Here is an 18,205-nt window from a genome sequence, read left to right as displayed (position 1 = left end):
AGGCGGCATTGACGGAGAAGAAGCAGAACAACCGCGCGAGCATGCGCGCTCAGCAGAAGCAAAAGGACGTTGATGCGTGGGAGACCAACCGAATGCTGCAGTCTGGCATCGCCCAACAGAGACACCATGACGCCGACTTCGACGACGACGAGGAGGGCATGCGCGTGCACATTCTGGTCCACGACCTCAAGCCGCCGTTTCTGGACGGAAAGACAGTCTTCACAAAGCAGATTGAGCCCGTTCCCGCCGTGCGAGATAACCAGAGTGACATGGCCGTCTTTAGTCGAAGGGGAAGCCGCGTCGTCAAAGACAAGCGGCAGCAGAAAGAACGGCAGAAGCACGCACAGGAGGCTACCAGCGCCAAAGGAACAACGCTTGGAAATATTATGGGTGTCAAGGACGACGATGCAGACAGTGCAGCGCCCATGCCCGAGGATGGCGAGAAGAAGGGAGGAAGCAAGTTCGCCCAGCACCTCAGCAAGCAAGAGGGCGCCAGCGCCTTCAGCAAGAGCAAGACGCTCAGAGAGCAAAGACAGTACCTCCCCGCATTCGCGGTTCGGGAAGATCTTCTGCGCGTAATTCGAGATAACCAAGTCACCATTGTCGTCGGTCAGACCGGTTCTGGAAAAACAACCCAGTTGACCCAATTCCTCTACGAAGATGGATACAGCAAGCAGGGCTTGATTGGATGTACACAACCACGACGTGTTGCAGCTATGAGTGTTGCGAAGCGTGTGAGCGAAGAAATGCAAGTCAAACTGGGTGGCCTGGTTGGTTATGCGATTCGATTCGAGGACTGTACCAGCAAAGACACCAAGATCAAGTACATGACTGACGGCGTCCTACTCCGAGAGTCGTTGGTCGAGGCAGATCTGGACAAATACTCCTGCATCATCATGGATGAAGCTCACGAAAGAGCGCTGAACACGGACGTGCTGATGGGTCTTATCAAAAAGGTCTTGGCTCGCAGAAGAGACCTGAAACTGATTGTCACTTCCGCGACCATGAACTCTGAGCGCTTCTCACGCTTCTACGGAGGCGCTCCAGAGTTTATCATCCCAGGGCGTACCTTCCCCGTCGACATACAGTACTCACGGTCGCCATGCGAGGATTATGTCGATAGTGCCGTGAAGCAGGTCCTGGCGATCCATGTATCACAGGGAGCTGGCGACATCCTCGTATTCATGACTGGTCAAGAAGACATTGAGATTACGTGTGAGCTTGTTGCTGAGAGGCTAAAACTCCTCAATGACCCGCCAAAGCTCAGTATTCTCCCAATCTACAGTCAAATGCCTGCCGATTTGCAAGCCAAGATCTTCGACCGCGCGGCTCCTGGTGTTCGCAAGGTCATTGTAGCTACCAACATCGCAGAGACCAGTTTGACTGTCGACGGTATCATGTACGTCGTGGACTCTGGCTTCTCTAAACTCAAGGTCTACAATCCTAAGATGGGTATGGATACGCTTCAAATCACACCCATCTCGCAAGCCAATGCTTCCCAGCGTGCCGGTCGTGCGGGACGTACAGGACCAGGAAAGTGCTTTCATCTGTACACTGAACGAGCGTTTCGAGACGAGTTCTACATCCAGACTATTCCCGAAATCCAGCGGACGAATCTCGCAAACACTGTCCTGTTACTGAAGTCCCTCGGCGTCAAAGATCTGCTCGATTTCGATTTCATGGACCCACCCCCTCAAGACACAATCACAACATCTCTTTTCGACCTCTGGGCTCTCGGCGCACTGGACAACATCGGCGACCTCACGCCTCTGGGCCGCACAATGACAGCATTCCCAATGGACCCCTCTCTCGCCAAGCTGATCATAACAGCCGTAGAATACGAATGCAGCGAAGAAATGCTAACAATCGTCTCCATGCTCTCCGTCCCCAGCGTCTTCTACCGCCCCAAAGAGCGCCAAGACGAATCCGACGCGGCACGTGAGAAATTCTTCGTCCCGGAATCCGACCACCTCACGCTACTACACGTCTACACACAGTGGAAAGTAAACGGCTACTCAGACGGTTGGTGCGTGCGCCACTTCCTGCACCCCAAAGCGCTGCGTCGCGGCAAGGAGATCCGGGACCAAATCCAGGACATCATGGAGAAGCAGAAGATGCCGCTCGTGAGCTGCGGCACGGATTGGGATGTCATCCGCAAATGCATCTGCTCGGGCTACTACCACCAGGCTGCCAAGGTGAAGGGTATTGGCGAGTACATTAATCTGCGCACTAGCGTTACGATTCAACTCCACCCCACCAGCGCCCTTTACGGCCTCGGTTACCTCCCCGACTATGTCGTCTACCATGAGCTTATCCTCACGTCCAAGGAGTACATGTCCTGCGTTACGTCGGTCGATCCGCACTGGCTGGCTGATCTGGGCGCGGTGTTCTACTCGATCAAAGAGAAAGGCTACTCGGCGCGCGATAAGCGCATCACGGAGATTGAGTTCAACAAGAAAGCCGAGCTTGAGGCGCAGATGGCAGTGGATAAGGCGAGGGAAGAGCGACGGATTGCTGAGGAGGAGAGCGGACCGCTTGTTAGGAAACCGGGGTTGATCAACAAGAAGAAGGATGTTGCGGATGGTGTGGTCAAGAGACCTGTTATTGGCGTTAAGAGCAAGTTTAAGCGCCGATGAGGAGGGGGGGCTCGATACAGGACGACGGAGATCTTGCGTCGTTGAGGTTTTCTTGAAGTTATGTAGTGGGTATGTTTGTGGTTGGGTTTTTTTCGCATTTACGTGGTTGTTTGGTATCGGTTGCGTGCGGGTAGGTCCTCGCATTGGCTTACTTACTATCTTCTACTTCTTAACATGATCTTGATCATTACATTGGGTTTGTATCTTTATGAATATGCCATGGTCCAATGGTTTATGTCCCCGATGATTTGCCCAATAGAAAGAGAGTTCACCAGAATGATCAAAAGCAAATATACACGTTGACACTCCAACATTTCCAAAAGAAAAGTACAGCTGTGGTGCAATATCCCAGCTTTGGCGAATTGCCCACGAACAAAGCGCCCTTCATCAAGAGCTGCCGTAGTACATAGACCCAGGGCCGATCCACGGAATAGCAGATACTCAAGATTCACCTAACTTACTTCTAGGGAATAAGCAGGTGCTTGAGGTTGTAGATCTATATTTAGATGTCTAAAAAAGAAAGATTGTCTCCAAAGCAGGCATAGCTGCGGAGAAATCGCGGCTGGGACATGTCAAATCAGATCAAATCAAATCAATCTCAACACTTGGCGTCATTCAAAGTCAACATTGTACCACGTCGCGCACCCCAGACCCACTCGGGCATGCGCTTACATTAAGTGACTTTAGGCTTTTCGTTACGGCTGTCTAGAATGTTGTCAACTGCTACTACTAAGTCATCGCGCAGACACGCCCCCAAAGTGAGGACTGGCTGCAAGACATGCAAGTATGGCTATACAATCATCGTAATCAATGCATTAATCGATGTAGAATCACTTCTGGAGATCGGCTGACACCTACGTAGAAAACGCCGTGTCAAGTGCGATGAAAAGCAACCCAGCTGCTTCAAGTACGTCTGATTCACAAAATACGTTGTCTTCTTCTTATCCAATCAGGTGCACAAGTACAGGTCGAATTTGCGACGGCTACGTCCAATCTGAGAAAGACTACCAAATCCAAGTGTTTAGCTATGCCCAGAAACTATCATCAACCCCTAAGAACGCCATACCGGTACTCTCTGGATTCGGCGATAACGTGCGTTCCCTAGAGTTCTACTACCATTGTGTCGGGCCCATGCTTTCGGGCAGATTTGACACCAAATTTTGGTCGCGCATAGTGCTTCAGATGGCGCATTCTGAGCCTGCTGTACGCAGTGCTCTGATCGCTCTGGGCTACCTGAACGAGCACGAAACCGGCAGTTTGGAGTACGCTCGTCGATCTGCGGATTCGAAGGACGGTTATGAACGTAAGACGTTCTGGTTGCACTACAACAAGGCCATTAGATATCTTGTCCATCGCATGGTCCAGCCTTCTTACACACCAGAAGTGGGGCTGGTGACTTGCATACTCTTTGTGTGCATTGAGTACCTGCAAGCAGATTCGCACACCGCATTCGCACATGTCAGAAATGGACTGAAGATCGTGTCCGAGTTACGGCAGAACCACAAGGCTGGTTCGCTGACGCATAAAGCTGGACTGACTCAAAATAGCTCCAGCATGCCCATGGATATGATCGAGAAGATACTTGTGCCGATCCTCACTCAAGGTCTAGTATCTGCCTTTGTTTATGGCGTGAATGTCGAAGCAGAGTTTGCCTTTCTCGAAACACCTCCACAACACCTCAAAATGTACCGTTTCACTAGTGTCCGCGAGGCTCTGTCTTCGTACTGGGATCTACGAAATGCTTCTATCCTACTCGCGCGAGACATGACGATGAAATTATTCCAGGCAATCCCGCCGACAGCATCAGATTTCCAGCGCCAAGAGCACGTCTTAGAATGCCATCGCACCTGGTTAAAAGCTCTAACGGCGTTGGAAGATTCACAAGAATTCTCTAAAGAAGAGAGCATCGACATCAGCGCCCTTAAGCTAGCATACTACTCGAGTTATACCGCATGCGCTTGCGTGATCGACACGCGTCAGATGGCCTACGATGCGCACCTCCACAGCTTTAAAATGCTCCTTTTACACGCAAATCTCGTGGTCAATTCTACAGGGCTTTTGAGCGCTTCACGCACACAGACCCCATGTCGAGTCGCTGCCGCTAACTTCACCTTTGATACCTCCTTGATCCCCGCGCTGTACTACACTGCCTTGCGCTGTCGCTGTCCGACCACCCGCCGTGAAGCCGTCAGCTTGCTATCCTTGGGTCTGCCGCGCGAAGGTCTCTGGGACGCAGAGCAGCATCGCATCGTAGCTGAGCGGGTTATTGAGATTGAGGAGACGGAAGTTGATGGAAGAGGGTGGCCGGTAGAGCGGACAAGGGTTTGGAGCAGTGCTGTTGGTACGAATCTTGACGAAAATAGTAGATTCCGGGTGAGCTTTCTGTTGGCGAGAGATCTTGGGATGGGGGGAGAGAAGGCGTGGAGCGAGTGGTATGTGTTGGGTGACGGAAAGAGGAAGTCACTAATGTGATTTGTTGGCTTGTGGACGAAGATCATCGTCATTCATCACCCTAGAAACAAACTAAAGATATATACAGCATTCGCTGTCACGGAATACTTTGCTGGAGTAGTAGACGGGCGAGTCAAGACTTGAGGGCTTAGAAGGATGTACCTAGGATATTGCTGGTGGTTGAGAGAACATTTCAACAATCTCTAAAGAGCAGGACTACATGGTAGGTCTCAATTAATCGAAGTATCTGGACTTCTTATATATTTTGTACTTATAGATTGTCAGGCGAAGCGCAGCAAGGGAGTCATTCCTGTTTAGCACAATGCATCAAACTCATTGCCCGGCGACAGCACAGCCTGTGTATTATTCGCAAATCCCAGCTTGACCAGTGTGTTGGCATTTGGATCATAAGTCGGCCAGACCAGACCATTACTCGGGTCTCTTGCGAACGCTGCCCACGCATCCTGCATGTACTTTGACGTGGCGCGTTCGGTCGGCGTATCAGGTCCAAGGAGGTCAGATGTACCGAACACCATCGGGATATCAGATGAGTGGTACGCGTGAAGCCACGAGAAGGGGTTCAGATTCGGCCATTCGCCGAAATATCGGAGGCGCCAGACGGGGACGTTGTAGTTCTTTCGGGCACTAGCATACAGGTTAGTATTTGAAATGCTGAATAGGTGAGGATGTATTTACAGGGCTCCTCGTGCATCTGGACATGTGGAAAGGCTTCGTGTGAGGGCATCCACGACGGTTTGGTTCGGGCCAGCGGGGACGAAAGCGACCAGCGAAGCACCCTCGTTGTCGACTTGAGCCAAGATGGTTGGAACTCTTGCGAAACGGCCACGAGCTTGGCGATCGGTGTAGTTGGAGAAGCTTGTGATGTCGTCTGGTGTGGGCTGGAAGGATAGCGACCGTCCATTGTTCGCAGATGCATTATACTTGTTGTACACTTCAATGAGAGCCGTTGCGTTTGTCTTCTGCACGCAAGAAAACTCTTCATCTTTGTTGGCTGATGAGCAGCCAACCTGGGAGGCGAGGTAGGTGAAGTTCGAACTCGTCGCGTCGCTGAAGCTTATGCTAGAGGCTGTACCAGATTGAGCAATAAAGCCACCCACGATGGGATCTTCGGGGTATGCATAGGCGTATTTGTCGACAGCCATTGCACTACCACAGTTAGTCTAGATTTCCTGGTGGGGAGGGGATTGTATTACCCTGCCGATTGTCCGAACAAGACCATGCGACCTGGATCTCCACCGAATGCGCTGATGTGATTGTAGACCCATTCAACTGCTTTACGATGATCAAGCAAGCCAGGGTTCAGATTCTTTCCATCCAGGCCTGCAGCGTTAGGGTATCCGAAGATGTTGAGTCGATAACTAGCGACGTTAGCAAGATCCTCCTCATGGGGAACATTGCTATTACTTCAAAGCAACCACAACAACGTTCTGATCCTTTGCAAGCCGATCTCCGTACTTGTACGGACTCGCACTTCCACCCGATGTGAAGCCTCCACCATGGATCCAGATCATGACTGGCAATCCAGTTGCCTGTTTCCCCCTAGGCGTCCAGATATTCAAGGTCAGGCAATCTTCGCTTTGTTGTTGACCAGGAGTGAGAAGAAAGCCCTTGAGATATTCCGAGTACACCGTCTTCGAGCCACTGTTGTACTGGATACATGATGGTCCAAACCACGATGCATCAATCGTTTGGTTGGCCATCGGACGCTTGGTAATCGGTGGTCGAAAACGTGCCGTGCCTACTGGAGGCTCGGCGTAGGGAACGCCGCCAAAGAAACGGACATCGGTTGAGTTTGGCCAAGATATGCCCTTCACAGCATACAGATCCGTGTGTACCAAAAGATCATCATGGTCTGATCCTGTGGGAAGGCCGTGGACCAATGGCGCGAGCAAGAGAGCGACGATCTTGAAGGCCTTCAAAACTGCCATTGTGAGTCAGGAGGAGAGTCAGGTGCTGATGATGCAGTAAGGCTTGGAAGAAACCTCACGTTATGTATCATTCGAATTTGCGGAGAAGACTTGCATGAGTCGGTTAACATCATGTCATTTACGAACATCATTGGCTGGATTAATCCTCTTCCCAAAGACCCTCGGAATGGTCGCAATATGGCTAGCGCTACACTATCAAACGCGGGGCCCCGCGAAAAGAGTGGATTCCATCATGGCGTCTCGATTACGGCTCTTGCAATGCATGGTCTCGGTCATTCGGCATATCAAGATTTAAGAACCTCAAGAATCAAAACAACAAAACAATTGCCAGAAGGCGGAAACTACTGTAAAATCTACAAGTACGTTTACGTAGTGCTCGCCCAATCCTCCAAACAGACATGAAACAACAATAACAACAATAACAGCAGTTGTATTTAGTATCTCCTGATACTAAATATCTGTTGAGAATTTTTTTATCCCGGGGATTCAACCGAGCGAGAGATACATAATCCTCATCGAAAACGCCCCAGCAAGTAGCACCCTCGTTTCGTTGCACTAAATGCGAAAACGGAGCGACTTGGTTTCGTATTGACGTGTAATATATAGAGACTTTAGCTCCACTTATTTTCTATCTCATCGTTCACAACCTGTCGCGACTTCAACGCCGTTGACAGAGTCGATGCTGTACTGCACCTGAGTGTGCACACGGCATGCCTCGGTAAACCTGACGACGCGTACACGAAGGAACTCGTTCTTGTTGTGTCCCCGCACAGCCAGATGGAAGAACACTACTCCCGCAATTGCTGAGTACATCAAGGTATGGTCTTGTATTGAGTAATGCTACGGTACAGTTGAAACTCAGAGTATTATGATTAATTGTATTTTGAGATGTAGAATATATTGTGGAGGTGCGTCTTCTACATGACATCATCTCTGCGGGGACTTAATAAAAACGAGCTCCTTCGTAATCACATACAAATGTCAATCAATCCTGTCATTAAACGTAGTCCCCGCTTGCTACACTGTTTAGTATGGGCCCGCAGCCATCATCAGTTGAACATTATGTAATGCCCCAGTCATCCCAATTACCTTGGGCATATAGTCCGGCTTTATGCCTCGATTACTTGTTCAATCAACCATCTCAACCAGTCATCGAAATATCGCTGTTCTGGTGGTCTATTGAATATTATCACCCCTGCTGGAAGCGGCTGCAAGCACAAGATAAGATACAGTACTGTCATTGGTCTTTGTAGCAGTTGTGTAAGAGACTGCAAGGCTTTCTGTTTACTTAGCCTTGTTTAAGTAATGTACCAGGTGACTGTTAGTCGATGGATAAGATTTCTTTTGACATTTTGAGCTTCCTACCCATTACAGTACTTTCTGCCAACTAAATAGAGGTTCTTACTAGAGTTACTCGAGAGGTGTTCTGCTAGATTTTGAGCAAGATACACGAATCAAGTTTGTACCTTTGCTCGCCTTTAATCTCGTTTGCCAGCGGTCCACGACAATTGATGCAGGTGAGCCTACACGCAAGAACTTGCTCTGGCCTTTGAGAAACGCCGCCCTGAATTCAACCCGAGCAAGGAGAGTCAGGTTGATTGACCAGAAACCTTAAAGAAACGACGTGCATGCCAAGATAAGTAAACATCTCAATAGGGTTGGAACGATACTGCAACAAGACCTAGCTATCCTATCAGAAATTGACTATAACTTAGAGTTTGATCTTTCTTGTTCTGCATCAGCATGGCACGGCATGGTATACGACACACATGCAGTTTCCAGAGTTTCGCAACAGATTCAGGCAACATCAAGCAAGTCGTACGACGAGAGTTATACGGATACGATGAAAAGGCTCATCCCAAGTCTATCGGTTTTCACTGAAACGTACTAGCGTGGGAGGCCTAATGGCTTCGCCCAGGCTTCGCCCAGGCTACAACAGCCCTATGATCCTTCGGCAAGGCACGAAAGAGGTCAAGAACCCGCGTAAGAAAACAGAATGAGGAAAGGGGGCGGCAGCACAAAAGCAGCGAAAGCGCTTCTTGAGGTCTGTAAGGATCACTTATGACCTTCGCGGTGCGAGTAAAACAAGCATCAACCGACACCAAAACTACATCACGCGTCACGACAATGCCATCCCTCCTCAAGAAACTCATCTACGGTAAAAAGCTCTCAAACCCTTACGCCGACCCCTACCACCCAAGCCATACACACACCTCAGACCCAAAGGCCTCCTCAACGTCAGGCATATACGCTCAACCACCAGAGCACCTCTCAAATCACGGCCATGCTAAGAGTTTTCCGTCATCTACGCGTGTGGTCGCACCTCCACAAGGCTCAAAGAACTCCCTTGCCGAGGCACGAGCGATAGCTGGCCGCGACCCGGTGACCGGCCAGCGCGTCCCACCACAACAATTCGCAAGTTATGTCGCGGCAAGCGGCACTACGATATCGTCAACACCACTGGGGAATTCGCAACCGGGTGGGCATGTGCAGGCGCGGGACGGGCCGAATCTATGGTGTACCGTTAACATTTTGGGGAATCCGTATTTGAATGGTGGGGCGGCAGCCATGAGTCGGGATTTAAGAGGTGGTGGTGTGGGTGACGATAGCAGGGTGGATCATGCGGGGATCTTTGTACAGAATGAGGGGGAGAGGACGGTGAATAGACATGATGTCGACGTGAGAGGGAAGGAGGAAGAGATGAGTAGAGCAGCCACGGGTGGGACGAACACGGAGTTTTATGCACCGGAAAGGCCGATGATAAGTGAGTTCTATTCAGGCGGTATCAGGGATTAATTGGTGTTTTGATTGATTCGTTATGGATACTTATGTATTACAATCTTGTCTTTATGTTCTGATGGATGGTAATGAACCACATTCGTTTTGGATGTCACCAAGGTCCCGGGCGATGTTTCCAGAACTTTTTCGCCTGCCTAACTCTGACTCAGGCACGGGAAGTGAATGAGGCGATTGAGGTTCCCGAGGCTGATCACAATCCTCAGTCTTATCACAATCTTCTGAGATTTTCAACATTTTCTGTTGGACTAAGTCAAGAAGGTCGCAGAAAAGTTTAGTAAAATGGCTATGAGAACGAAGTTCGTCTATCCTCTGTTTCACTCAAGGTCAGTCGTTGCTAAACTCTTGAGAAAAGGGACACTAACTTGTATGACTGTGTTCTTTACCCTGGCGGTACGAGCTCCTCGTTCGTTCACCTCAATTTTGAAGAAATGATCGTCATCAGAATTGTGCCAGAAACTGCCGTCGGCCTGTCGCTTTTTCGCGAACGTTTCTACTCCTGGAAACCCTTCGAAGTACCACGTAACGAACACAAGATATATGCATCCTAGAGCCCAGACGTCACACAATGTACTGAGTCCGCCAGGATCAAGATCGCATTCAGGCGATCGATATGTGCGGGAGTTGGGTGGTTCAACTGTCGGACCTGTATCTTTGATTGTGAAGTCCGCAATCCCGAAATCAGTGATTTTCAAAACGCCATACCTGCTATTCGGCTTCGAATCACGGAACCAAAGAATGTTCTTGGGCTTGACATCCCCATGACGACCAAACAAACGCATGTTATTTGGTAGATTTCCTGATTGTTTCATGGCCTTGCGTTGCCGTGGCCGTGTCGCTTGGTAAAGTGTGGTGGTGTCTGATCGGGTCTCGTAACGATGAATTTTTGATAAGGCCTCGGCAAGTCCCTGACATTGACTCACCAACCATTGAGCCATATCTTGGTCATCAATACATGGATCAGGATTCAGTTTCCAGAACCCCTCCAGATCCGTATCAGCCCAAGGAAACACCAAATGGTAGATGCTCGATTGCTCGTAAGTCGCCAAAAGAGTTACGAGATGATCGTGCTTATGGTTTTTACTGCTCAAACTTTTCAGTATCTCCGATTCCTTTTCAAAGGCATCTTTGTCCCTGGAAAATAACGCTTTCACTGCTACAACTCCTTGAGGTACCTGGAGAATGATTAACAACTTCCGTATTGCACCGTTGCAAGGTGGCACAAACCTCTACCTTGTCGAAGGCATGATGATCAGGATGAACTGTGGCCTTATACACTTGGCCATAACCTCCACGTGGCTTCAGTCTCCAGTCAGTAAAAGGAAGCGACTGCTCCGGTTTCAGCTCAACATGTGGGACGTCTTTTCCATTCGATTTTCGGAAAAATGGAGCAAGAACAATCCACTGATATTCTTCGAAATCGCAAATAGTACCGTCCCTCCATTTTTTCAAGCACCGCAATGGGGTGTCGCGGTCTTTCTCCCGACGAAGGTCAAACCGGCCCTCTAGTCCGCCTGGTCGGCGGACTTTCATCAGTGGAAGATCAGCGTCGCAGACGCCTTCTTCGACAAACGACCATATCCGAGATGGTCGGCGAATGAATAACAAAATGGCAAAAACCTTGCGGTATAGCTTTTCCTGGGGCTCCTTCGGATGCTGAAGCCGCTTTGATAACATAGAGTCGGACTCCGCACGAATATGACCTTTGCCGCGGCGAATGGTCTGCTTTTCTTCGACGGGAATACTGGCTAGTCGTTTCCACGCGCGGATGTATTTTCGTGGTAGGTTTCTCAGTTTTGAGAGCTCATTTTCGACCGACGTCTGAGTGATGATTCTATCCAATTGGCATCGGGGAAGGAACTTCCGATGAGATACGTTCGATTTTTCCATAGATACCTTCAGTTGGTCTTCCAGACTATGTAGTCGATCATCGGTATTAGCTTGCCCCAGATTCAACCATTCTATGCTCTGCCGGACATTGGCCACTAATACATCAGGCACAAATGAGTATCTCTTATTGTCAGATCTCCACGGTAGACGGTCGACAATCGACGATCGAATGCGTCGAGTATTGTCAATCTGACTAGACCTCCGTGGGGCTGGCGCGACGGCAGTGATTGATACGTTGTACGTTTGCAAGTCCGACTCAGGGAGAGGTTTTTCCTCTTTTAATTCAACAATCTGAGTTGCCGCAGGCCCATCTTTGATTGGTTTATGAGACTCGACATGAGAACCAGACGGACTGTCATTTTGAGTGTATGACAGGTCAAGTCCAATCGAATAGTCATCAAAACAACCTGCTACTAGTGTGCTGTTGTCACCTGAAGACTCAGAGGTCGAAGATACAGGAATAATCAGAGACTCCGCCACAGGTTTTGAACCTGAACCTGTACTTTATTAGCGATCAAATACTTGAGTTCTTTAGTCGTTATCTACTGTTAGGTACAGCGAGGTGTAGTTTACCTCTGAACGGCAATCCATCCAAGACACTTTGAACTTTTACGGTTGGGATCTCATTGGTTGTACAAAGCAGACTTGAATCGTTCGACAAACTCGATATTCCAAGGCTCTGCAAACGTCCTGGAAGTGCTCTAGCGTTGTCTGCATCAGGAATTCTTCCGGGGCGATTCGATTGTTTGACATCGATCATCATGCATATTCATGCGAACGATATTCCCACGACGAATGAGTGGTGGTGTAGACGCGCGATGCAATGGATAGTGACTGTGCAATGAATTTATGGTTGCACACGAAGAAATTCATGAGCGGCAACAAGCTTGTGTGATCGAGAGCGGGCGTACATTTGAAACATCCTTGTAAATAGCTGAGTTGTGCTGATAGCCCTGCCAATACGTCGTTATTACGTTGTTGGCTTGCCAAACCGATACATTGTCAGGCGCCACCAAATTAAAAGGGCAAGACTTGCTACAAACTTAGCCTGCGAAGTCTGCATGTAAACCCCCGCTGATAGTGCCCTGCATTTGACCTTGCATCACCACGCCTGATTTGGTTGTAGCGGCCCTTGTTACGCGCCGAACATACACGCGCCTTCCACAATTGACATCGTCAATGCCGGGCTTTTATGCGACTTCACTGGTGGATGTGCCACAGTTCATGCGTGTAATCATGTTCCCCTGCGGGCTACAGTGGGTATTCATTTGATCGGCTTTACCATGCGAGGAGCTTAGAGACATCGTGAAAGTAACAACTGTGAGCTTATCAATCCATAGGTATATCAAACTCACCAAGACTAATGCTTCGTAAATCTTCAAATTATTGGGCACTCGCTGGACCTTTTTATGGCTGTGCCGACCGCATCACATGATCAATCACACCCGCGTCTGGAGTTTTCCTAAGATAAGAGCTTTTATTCTTCCATCTTTACCGAGCTGAGAATACCTACCTTCGACCCGAGGTTCGCCCCCACACATGACGAAGTCCGCCCCAAGGTTTAACCCTGGAGCTTTCCGTTGCCTTCTTCAACACATTAGCCTGTTCTCAAAGTAGGCAACCGCTGCGACGTCATGAGTCTGTTCTGGCTGCGATGAGGTAGACATCTAGGCGTAAGGATACAGACATAGACCAATACCTTCGCATGTAGCTAGCAGGCAGCACACCGTCTTTACAATCTTGAGCGCTCATTCGTGGAGCAAAGGCGCTTGATAAGCATGAAATCACCTTCGGCGCCTCTTCTTCCTGTTTAGATATACGCTGGGATAGATGTTGCAGGCTATATACTAAATCTTGTTTGACATTTCCCACTGGAGCTGTTCACCACTTGTGAGATAGCAATCTTTACCGAAGACATCTTTACAACTTTCCACAGGAGTGTCGACACTGTTGCGATCGGTAGACAATAAGAGTATAACATTGGAACCTTGGCGACTTGCTGCGACACCGCGAGTGATAGGTTAGGTCTGTTCAGCGATGGACTCTGACGATTCGGATTCTGAAGATGGGAGCAACTCCTCCCCTGACGAGGATGACCTATCAGGCGATGTCTTATATGCTCTAAAGACAAGCATGATCCAGAGCAAATTCGACACGGCAGGTCATTATTTTCTCCCTGATGGAATTCTCGCCCGACTCACAACGAAAACCTCAATTCGAAATATTTTGGGGATTGAGAAGCCGACCGAAGAGGACATCATACTGGTGGACTTTGTTGAAACAAGAGCCAAGAAGGTATTTGCCATATGTGCCTTCATCGATCTTCGACCATTGCATAAAGCAATGACACTGTTCCGGAGGAACAACTTTAGCGATCAGAACTTGCCTATCAAACCCTGGTCGTCGAAGAAGTTCAAAAGTGCCTCAAGCAACGGTATACAGCACGATTTCGTCGCCATGGAAGGGCCTGTTGACGCCAAGACACAGGATGTTCTCTGGGCCGGACGATGGGCCAAGATATACGATTTCCAAGAGGCTCAATGGAAGTTTCTCGCACCGATTTTCCGGATTGACAAAGATCATCCAAGCCAGGATGTTGGGAAACATATCTTGCCATTCATCTCCAAGCAGACTATTTCTAGGGAGGGCGCGTTTGGAGACGTTTACCAGTGCGAAATCCACAAAGATCATATAAAAAGTCTTTTGCATCCGGATGAGAAAGTAGGACTAGAACAACCGAAACGCTTCTTATACTGACCTTATGCAGATTGAAACCATGGTTGCCGTCAAACAAATCAAAGTGGACAACGAAACAGATCCCAAGAATGTTGTCACTCACTGGGAGAAAGAGGTAGGGGCTTTGGCGAGAATGAACGAGTTGAATCATGAACACATTGTTCGTTTCATCACTGCCTTCCGCCGTGGTAGTGCTAAAGACCCGGAACACCACCTGATCTTCGAATGGGCCAATGGTGGAAATCTATTGAACCTGTGGAAGGCAACTCCTCAACCCGTATTGGAGGCTCCCTTGATCGAGGCGGTGGTAAAACAGCTCCTGGGACTCGCTGATGCGCTGAGTGCTGCTCACTATCTCGAGGAGGATGGAAAGTTGACCGGCGGAGGGTATCGCCACGGCGATCTGAAGCCAGCAAATATTCTTTGGTTTCGGGATTCCAATGGAATTGGAAGACTGAAGATCGGTGATTGGGGAGAGGCAAAGATACATAACGTTGTGACTGCACTGCGTCATAGCAAAACTACAGCCAAGTTTGCCACCCGCCGCTACGAAGCTCCCGAGGTTGAGACTGGAGTCAAAGCAGTACTTCTGGGCCAGGCAGAGTTCCGTCGGTCCCGGCTTTATGATATATGGGCCATGGGTTGTGTTACCCTTGAGTTCATCGTCTGGCTCCTCTACGGCTATGACGTGCTGGATCGATTTAACAAAAGCGTAAAGAATGAATCGAACGGCGAGTCACCATTCTACCAGCTCAGCAATGCGAAAGGAAAGAAAGTGGCCAAGGTACATAGCGTTGTGGAATACTGGATCGACCACATGGCGCGTGATCCATCATGTAAGGCCGGCGCTACCGCCCTCGGGGACTTGCTACAGATCGTCAGGACAGGTTTGCTTGTTGTGAAGCTTCCTAAGGAGGGAGGTACCTTTAACGACGACAACCCTCAGCAGCCTGATGTACAACGGCTTCTCACGCAGCTGAATCAAGAAAGTACGACTAATCAGCTTAGTGCGTCACAGCCTCAGGAGACAGGAGACTTCGACAGCACTCTTACGGCTACCGTACCTACTTTTGAATTCGACCTAGACAGCGACGATAAACCTGGATCGGATCTCAGAGAACCACAAAGGCTCCGTGCGACTAAGTTCTTTGACATGTTAGAGAACATTATGTACACAGACGAGATTGAGGGTTATTGGCAAGCCGTAGAAAGTGATCGACAACCGCCCACGGATCTGGAGCTATCACTAATCGCTTTAACGACTACAGACACGAAGAACACCGAGTCACTACAAGAGGGACTTGCCGTACCTGTCCCCAGTCTAATCAATTATGGCGACGATCCAAATCTCGACCCAAACATATGGGAGTTCGAGGTAGATAACGAATTTGTATCAAGTCTTTTGCCCGCTTCCAATGGCTTGAATAGGTCGTCATCTGAAACTCGCATCTCTTCGAATCTATGCAACAAGTGTGAGGAGTTTCGCGACCGTGTCTGGAACCCAGGATTCAACATCACTTACCAAGTCCAAGACTTGTTGTCAAGCGCCATAAAGCAAGAGTGCGATCTGTGCTGCCTACTATGGCGAACTTGCAAGCGAAATCAAGGTACCTCGGTGTCTACTGCTCAGTTTCAGAGAATCGGATCTGTATTGATGATGAACGGTGGTCATATCCCGGTGCTTTCACTCTTTCGTAGCCCTGGTAAGCTGACCCAAAAAAACTTGAAGCTAACAATCGGCATTTTGAAACTGACATTGTTGCCCTAGAGTACCGCGTTCCGGCTGTAAACAGTATCCAAATCGGATTTGCTACGCTTCCTGATGTTGGCAGTTCAATACATTTCGAAGTCATCCGTCGGTGGCTCGACGATTGCGACGAGAAGCACCAAGGATCGACATGCATGCCAGCGAGGCAAGAGTATCCACATACACCCAAGGAAATACCAACACGCCTTATCGACGTCGGTGATACGAGCAATGACATGGTTCGCCTATGGGAAACAGGGAAACAAGACACTGTAAAGTGGATTGCACTATCCCATCAATGGGGAGAGAACCCGCCTCACTACTCCACCACGCGCCATAATCTCGCAGACCACATCCTTGGTACAAAACTTGAAGATCTCCCCGCTACATTCAAAGATGCTGTTCGTGTCACACGAGCTCTAGGACATCGATATCTCTGGATCGACTCCCTTTGTATAATCCAGGGTGATGATGGAGACTTCCTACAAGAGGCTAAACGGATGGAGATCTACTACAGCGGAGCATACTGCGTTATTGCGGCTAGCTGTGCCAGTGGCCATTATGCGGGGTTTCTGCATGCACGCATCGAAAGAGACCATGTTTCCCTTGTCCGCGAGACCGATTCTCAAGCTCCTTTTCATATTTGCGAGACTATCGATAACTTCAAGTCTGATGTGTTGGAGGGTGCTCTAAACCGCCGTGGCTGGGTGCTACAAGAGCATGCTCTTGCTCGTCGCACCATCTTCTTCACAGAGAACCAAACATATTGGGAATGCGGTAATGGTGTGCGATGCGAGACATTAACCAAAATGAACAAGTAAGTATAGTCTGCCAACAGATATGTTGGGGCTGTTCCAGTCGATAGGTTGCTAACGCATATGTCAGCAAATCAGCCAAGTTGCTCGGGGACCCCAACTTTCCTGAGATCCTCTTCTCGGCTCCACAACGTGAGAGGATTGAGCGATATCAAGAGCTCTACCGGGTTTACTCGCGCCTTGGTCTTTCCAGAGCGTACGATCGGCCCGCAGCTATCGGCGGCTTACAGCAACGTCTTCTTCGCACCATGGCCGTCAAGGGCGGATATGGCATCTTATACGAAGACACAATTCAAGGCACACTCGCTCGGAGCCTCTTATGGCACCGTGGAGGCGATACATCTAGTCTCACTCGGATCAAATTTACTGGCGTCAGTGTCCCGTCCTGGTCGTGGATGGCTTATACCGGCGGGATCGATTATCTCAGCCTGGACTTTGGTAGGATTGATTGGGAGAAGATAGAGTCGCCATGGTCGCGCTCGGACAAGAGTGATGGAACCGATACACTTACCGCGGTGGCTCAAAGATACAACGAGGATACAGCCAGTGAGCGTCAGAGTACTTTCATTTTCGATCTTCCAGAATATGCTGAGCAATATGAGACGATTTGTGTGGTATTGGGAGTCCAGAAAGGATCGATGCCTCTTAGTGACAAGAGACATTATGTGCTGCTCGTCGTGCCAACAAACGGTTCTGGACGCAGCAGAACCAGCTCATTTGAAAGAGTTGGCGTAGGCTATCTGCCAGGGAGGTGTATTGCCACTGAATCCACATCAGTCAATATCCATTGAATCAGTTTTCTCTTCCAATTGCGTTGATAGTCGATAGTAAGAACAATCTCAATACTTAATTCCGTTATTAGTATTTGCTAAGAGGACATTCACACTAAATGAAAGTACAACTCATTACATAGTAGTTCGCAGAAGCGCATCTTTTCACCTATTATCTAATGGCCATACTACCCATAAGAACAATATATACCGTTTTACGTCTACCCGCCTTTATCCTTGCTTTATTTATGTTTTTTAGCTAGGGTTAATATTCTTCCTTATAATGTACTGATGCACAAGGATTCTATGTGTACTGTGCATAGCGAGTGAAAATCGTCCAGCACGCAAGACTTCAATCAGCTTCGCTGTGGATGGCAAGCCAATTAATATGAACGAGACAAAAAGAATCTACCAA

The 18,205-nt window shown here is 49.0% G+C and overlaps 5 protein-coding genes across 5 annotated transcripts; 3 read left to right on the top strand and 2 right to left on the bottom strand.

Annotated features, from left to right (window-relative positions):
• Positions 1-3,422: 3,422 nt before the first annotated feature.
• P153DRAFT_382549 (uncharacterized protein) lies at positions 3,423-5,108 on the top strand (the record flags this gene model as incomplete). The annotated part of the gene is made up of 3 exons (XM_033670157.1): positions 3,423-3,439; positions 3,499-3,543; positions 3,590-5,108. 3 exons carry the CDS (start codon positions 3,423-3,425, stop codon positions 5,106-5,108), a joined length of 1,581 nt encoding a protein of 526 aa, XP_033527313.1.
• A 293-nt stretch (positions 5,109-5,401) lies between these two features.
• Positions 5,402-7,036, bottom strand: P153DRAFT_283828 (alpha/beta-hydrolase; the record flags this gene model as incomplete). Its single annotated transcript, XM_033663281.1, has 4 exons — positions 5,402-5,732; positions 5,784-6,254; positions 6,302-6,466; positions 6,513-7,036. The coding sequence occupies 4 exons, from the start codon at positions 7,034-7,036 to the stop codon at positions 5,402-5,404; spliced, it is 1,491 nt and encodes a 496-aa protein (XP_033527312.1).
• Positions 7,037-8,996: 1,960 nt separating this feature from the next.
• Positions 8,997-10,119, top strand: P153DRAFT_176619 (uncharacterized protein). The gene has a single exon (XM_033662339.1). The coding sequence runs from the start codon at positions 9,098-9,100 to the stop codon at positions 9,830-9,832; it is 735 nt and encodes a 244-aa protein (XP_033527311.1). The 5' UTR covers positions 8,997-9,097; the 3' UTR covers positions 9,833-10,119.
• A 30-nt stretch (positions 10,120-10,149) lies between these two features.
• Positions 10,150-13,026, bottom strand: P153DRAFT_382546 (kinase-like protein; the record flags this gene model as incomplete). Its single annotated transcript, XM_033670156.1, has 3 exons — positions 10,150-11,007; positions 11,060-12,219; positions 13,005-13,026. 3 exons carry the CDS (start codon positions 13,024-13,026, stop codon positions 10,150-10,152), a joined length of 2,040 nt encoding a protein of 679 aa, XP_033527310.1.
• A 716-nt stretch (positions 13,027-13,742) lies between these two features.
• P153DRAFT_393868 (HET-domain-containing protein) lies at positions 13,743-17,811 on the top strand (the record flags this gene model as incomplete). The annotated part of the gene is made up of 4 exons (XM_033671272.1): positions 13,743-14,443; positions 14,490-16,161; positions 16,227-17,022; positions 17,091-17,811. Exons 1-4 carry the CDS (start codon positions 13,760-13,762, stop codon positions 17,809-17,811), a joined length of 3,873 nt encoding a protein of 1,290 aa, XP_033527309.1. The 5' UTR covers positions 13,743-13,759.
• Between the last annotated feature and the right edge of the window lie 394 nt (positions 17,812-18,205).

The sequence above is a fragment of the Dothidotthia symphoricarpi genome (assembly GCF_010015815.1).
Source record: "Dothidotthia symphoricarpi CBS 119687 unplaced genomic scaffold P153scaffold_4, whole genome shotgun sequence".
NCBI lineage: Eukaryota > Fungi > Ascomycota > Dothideomycetes > Pleosporales > Dothidotthiaceae > Dothidotthia > Dothidotthia symphoricarpi.
Note: the sequence above shows the minus strand (reverse complement) of the source record. Positions and strands in the feature narration are given on the sequence as shown.

Excerpts from the sequence above, each read along its gene's own strand:
- P153DRAFT_176619 (XM_033662339.1), top strand. The coding sequence starts at position 9,098 with ATGACCTTCGCGGTGCGAGTAAAACAAGCATCAACCGACACCAAAACT.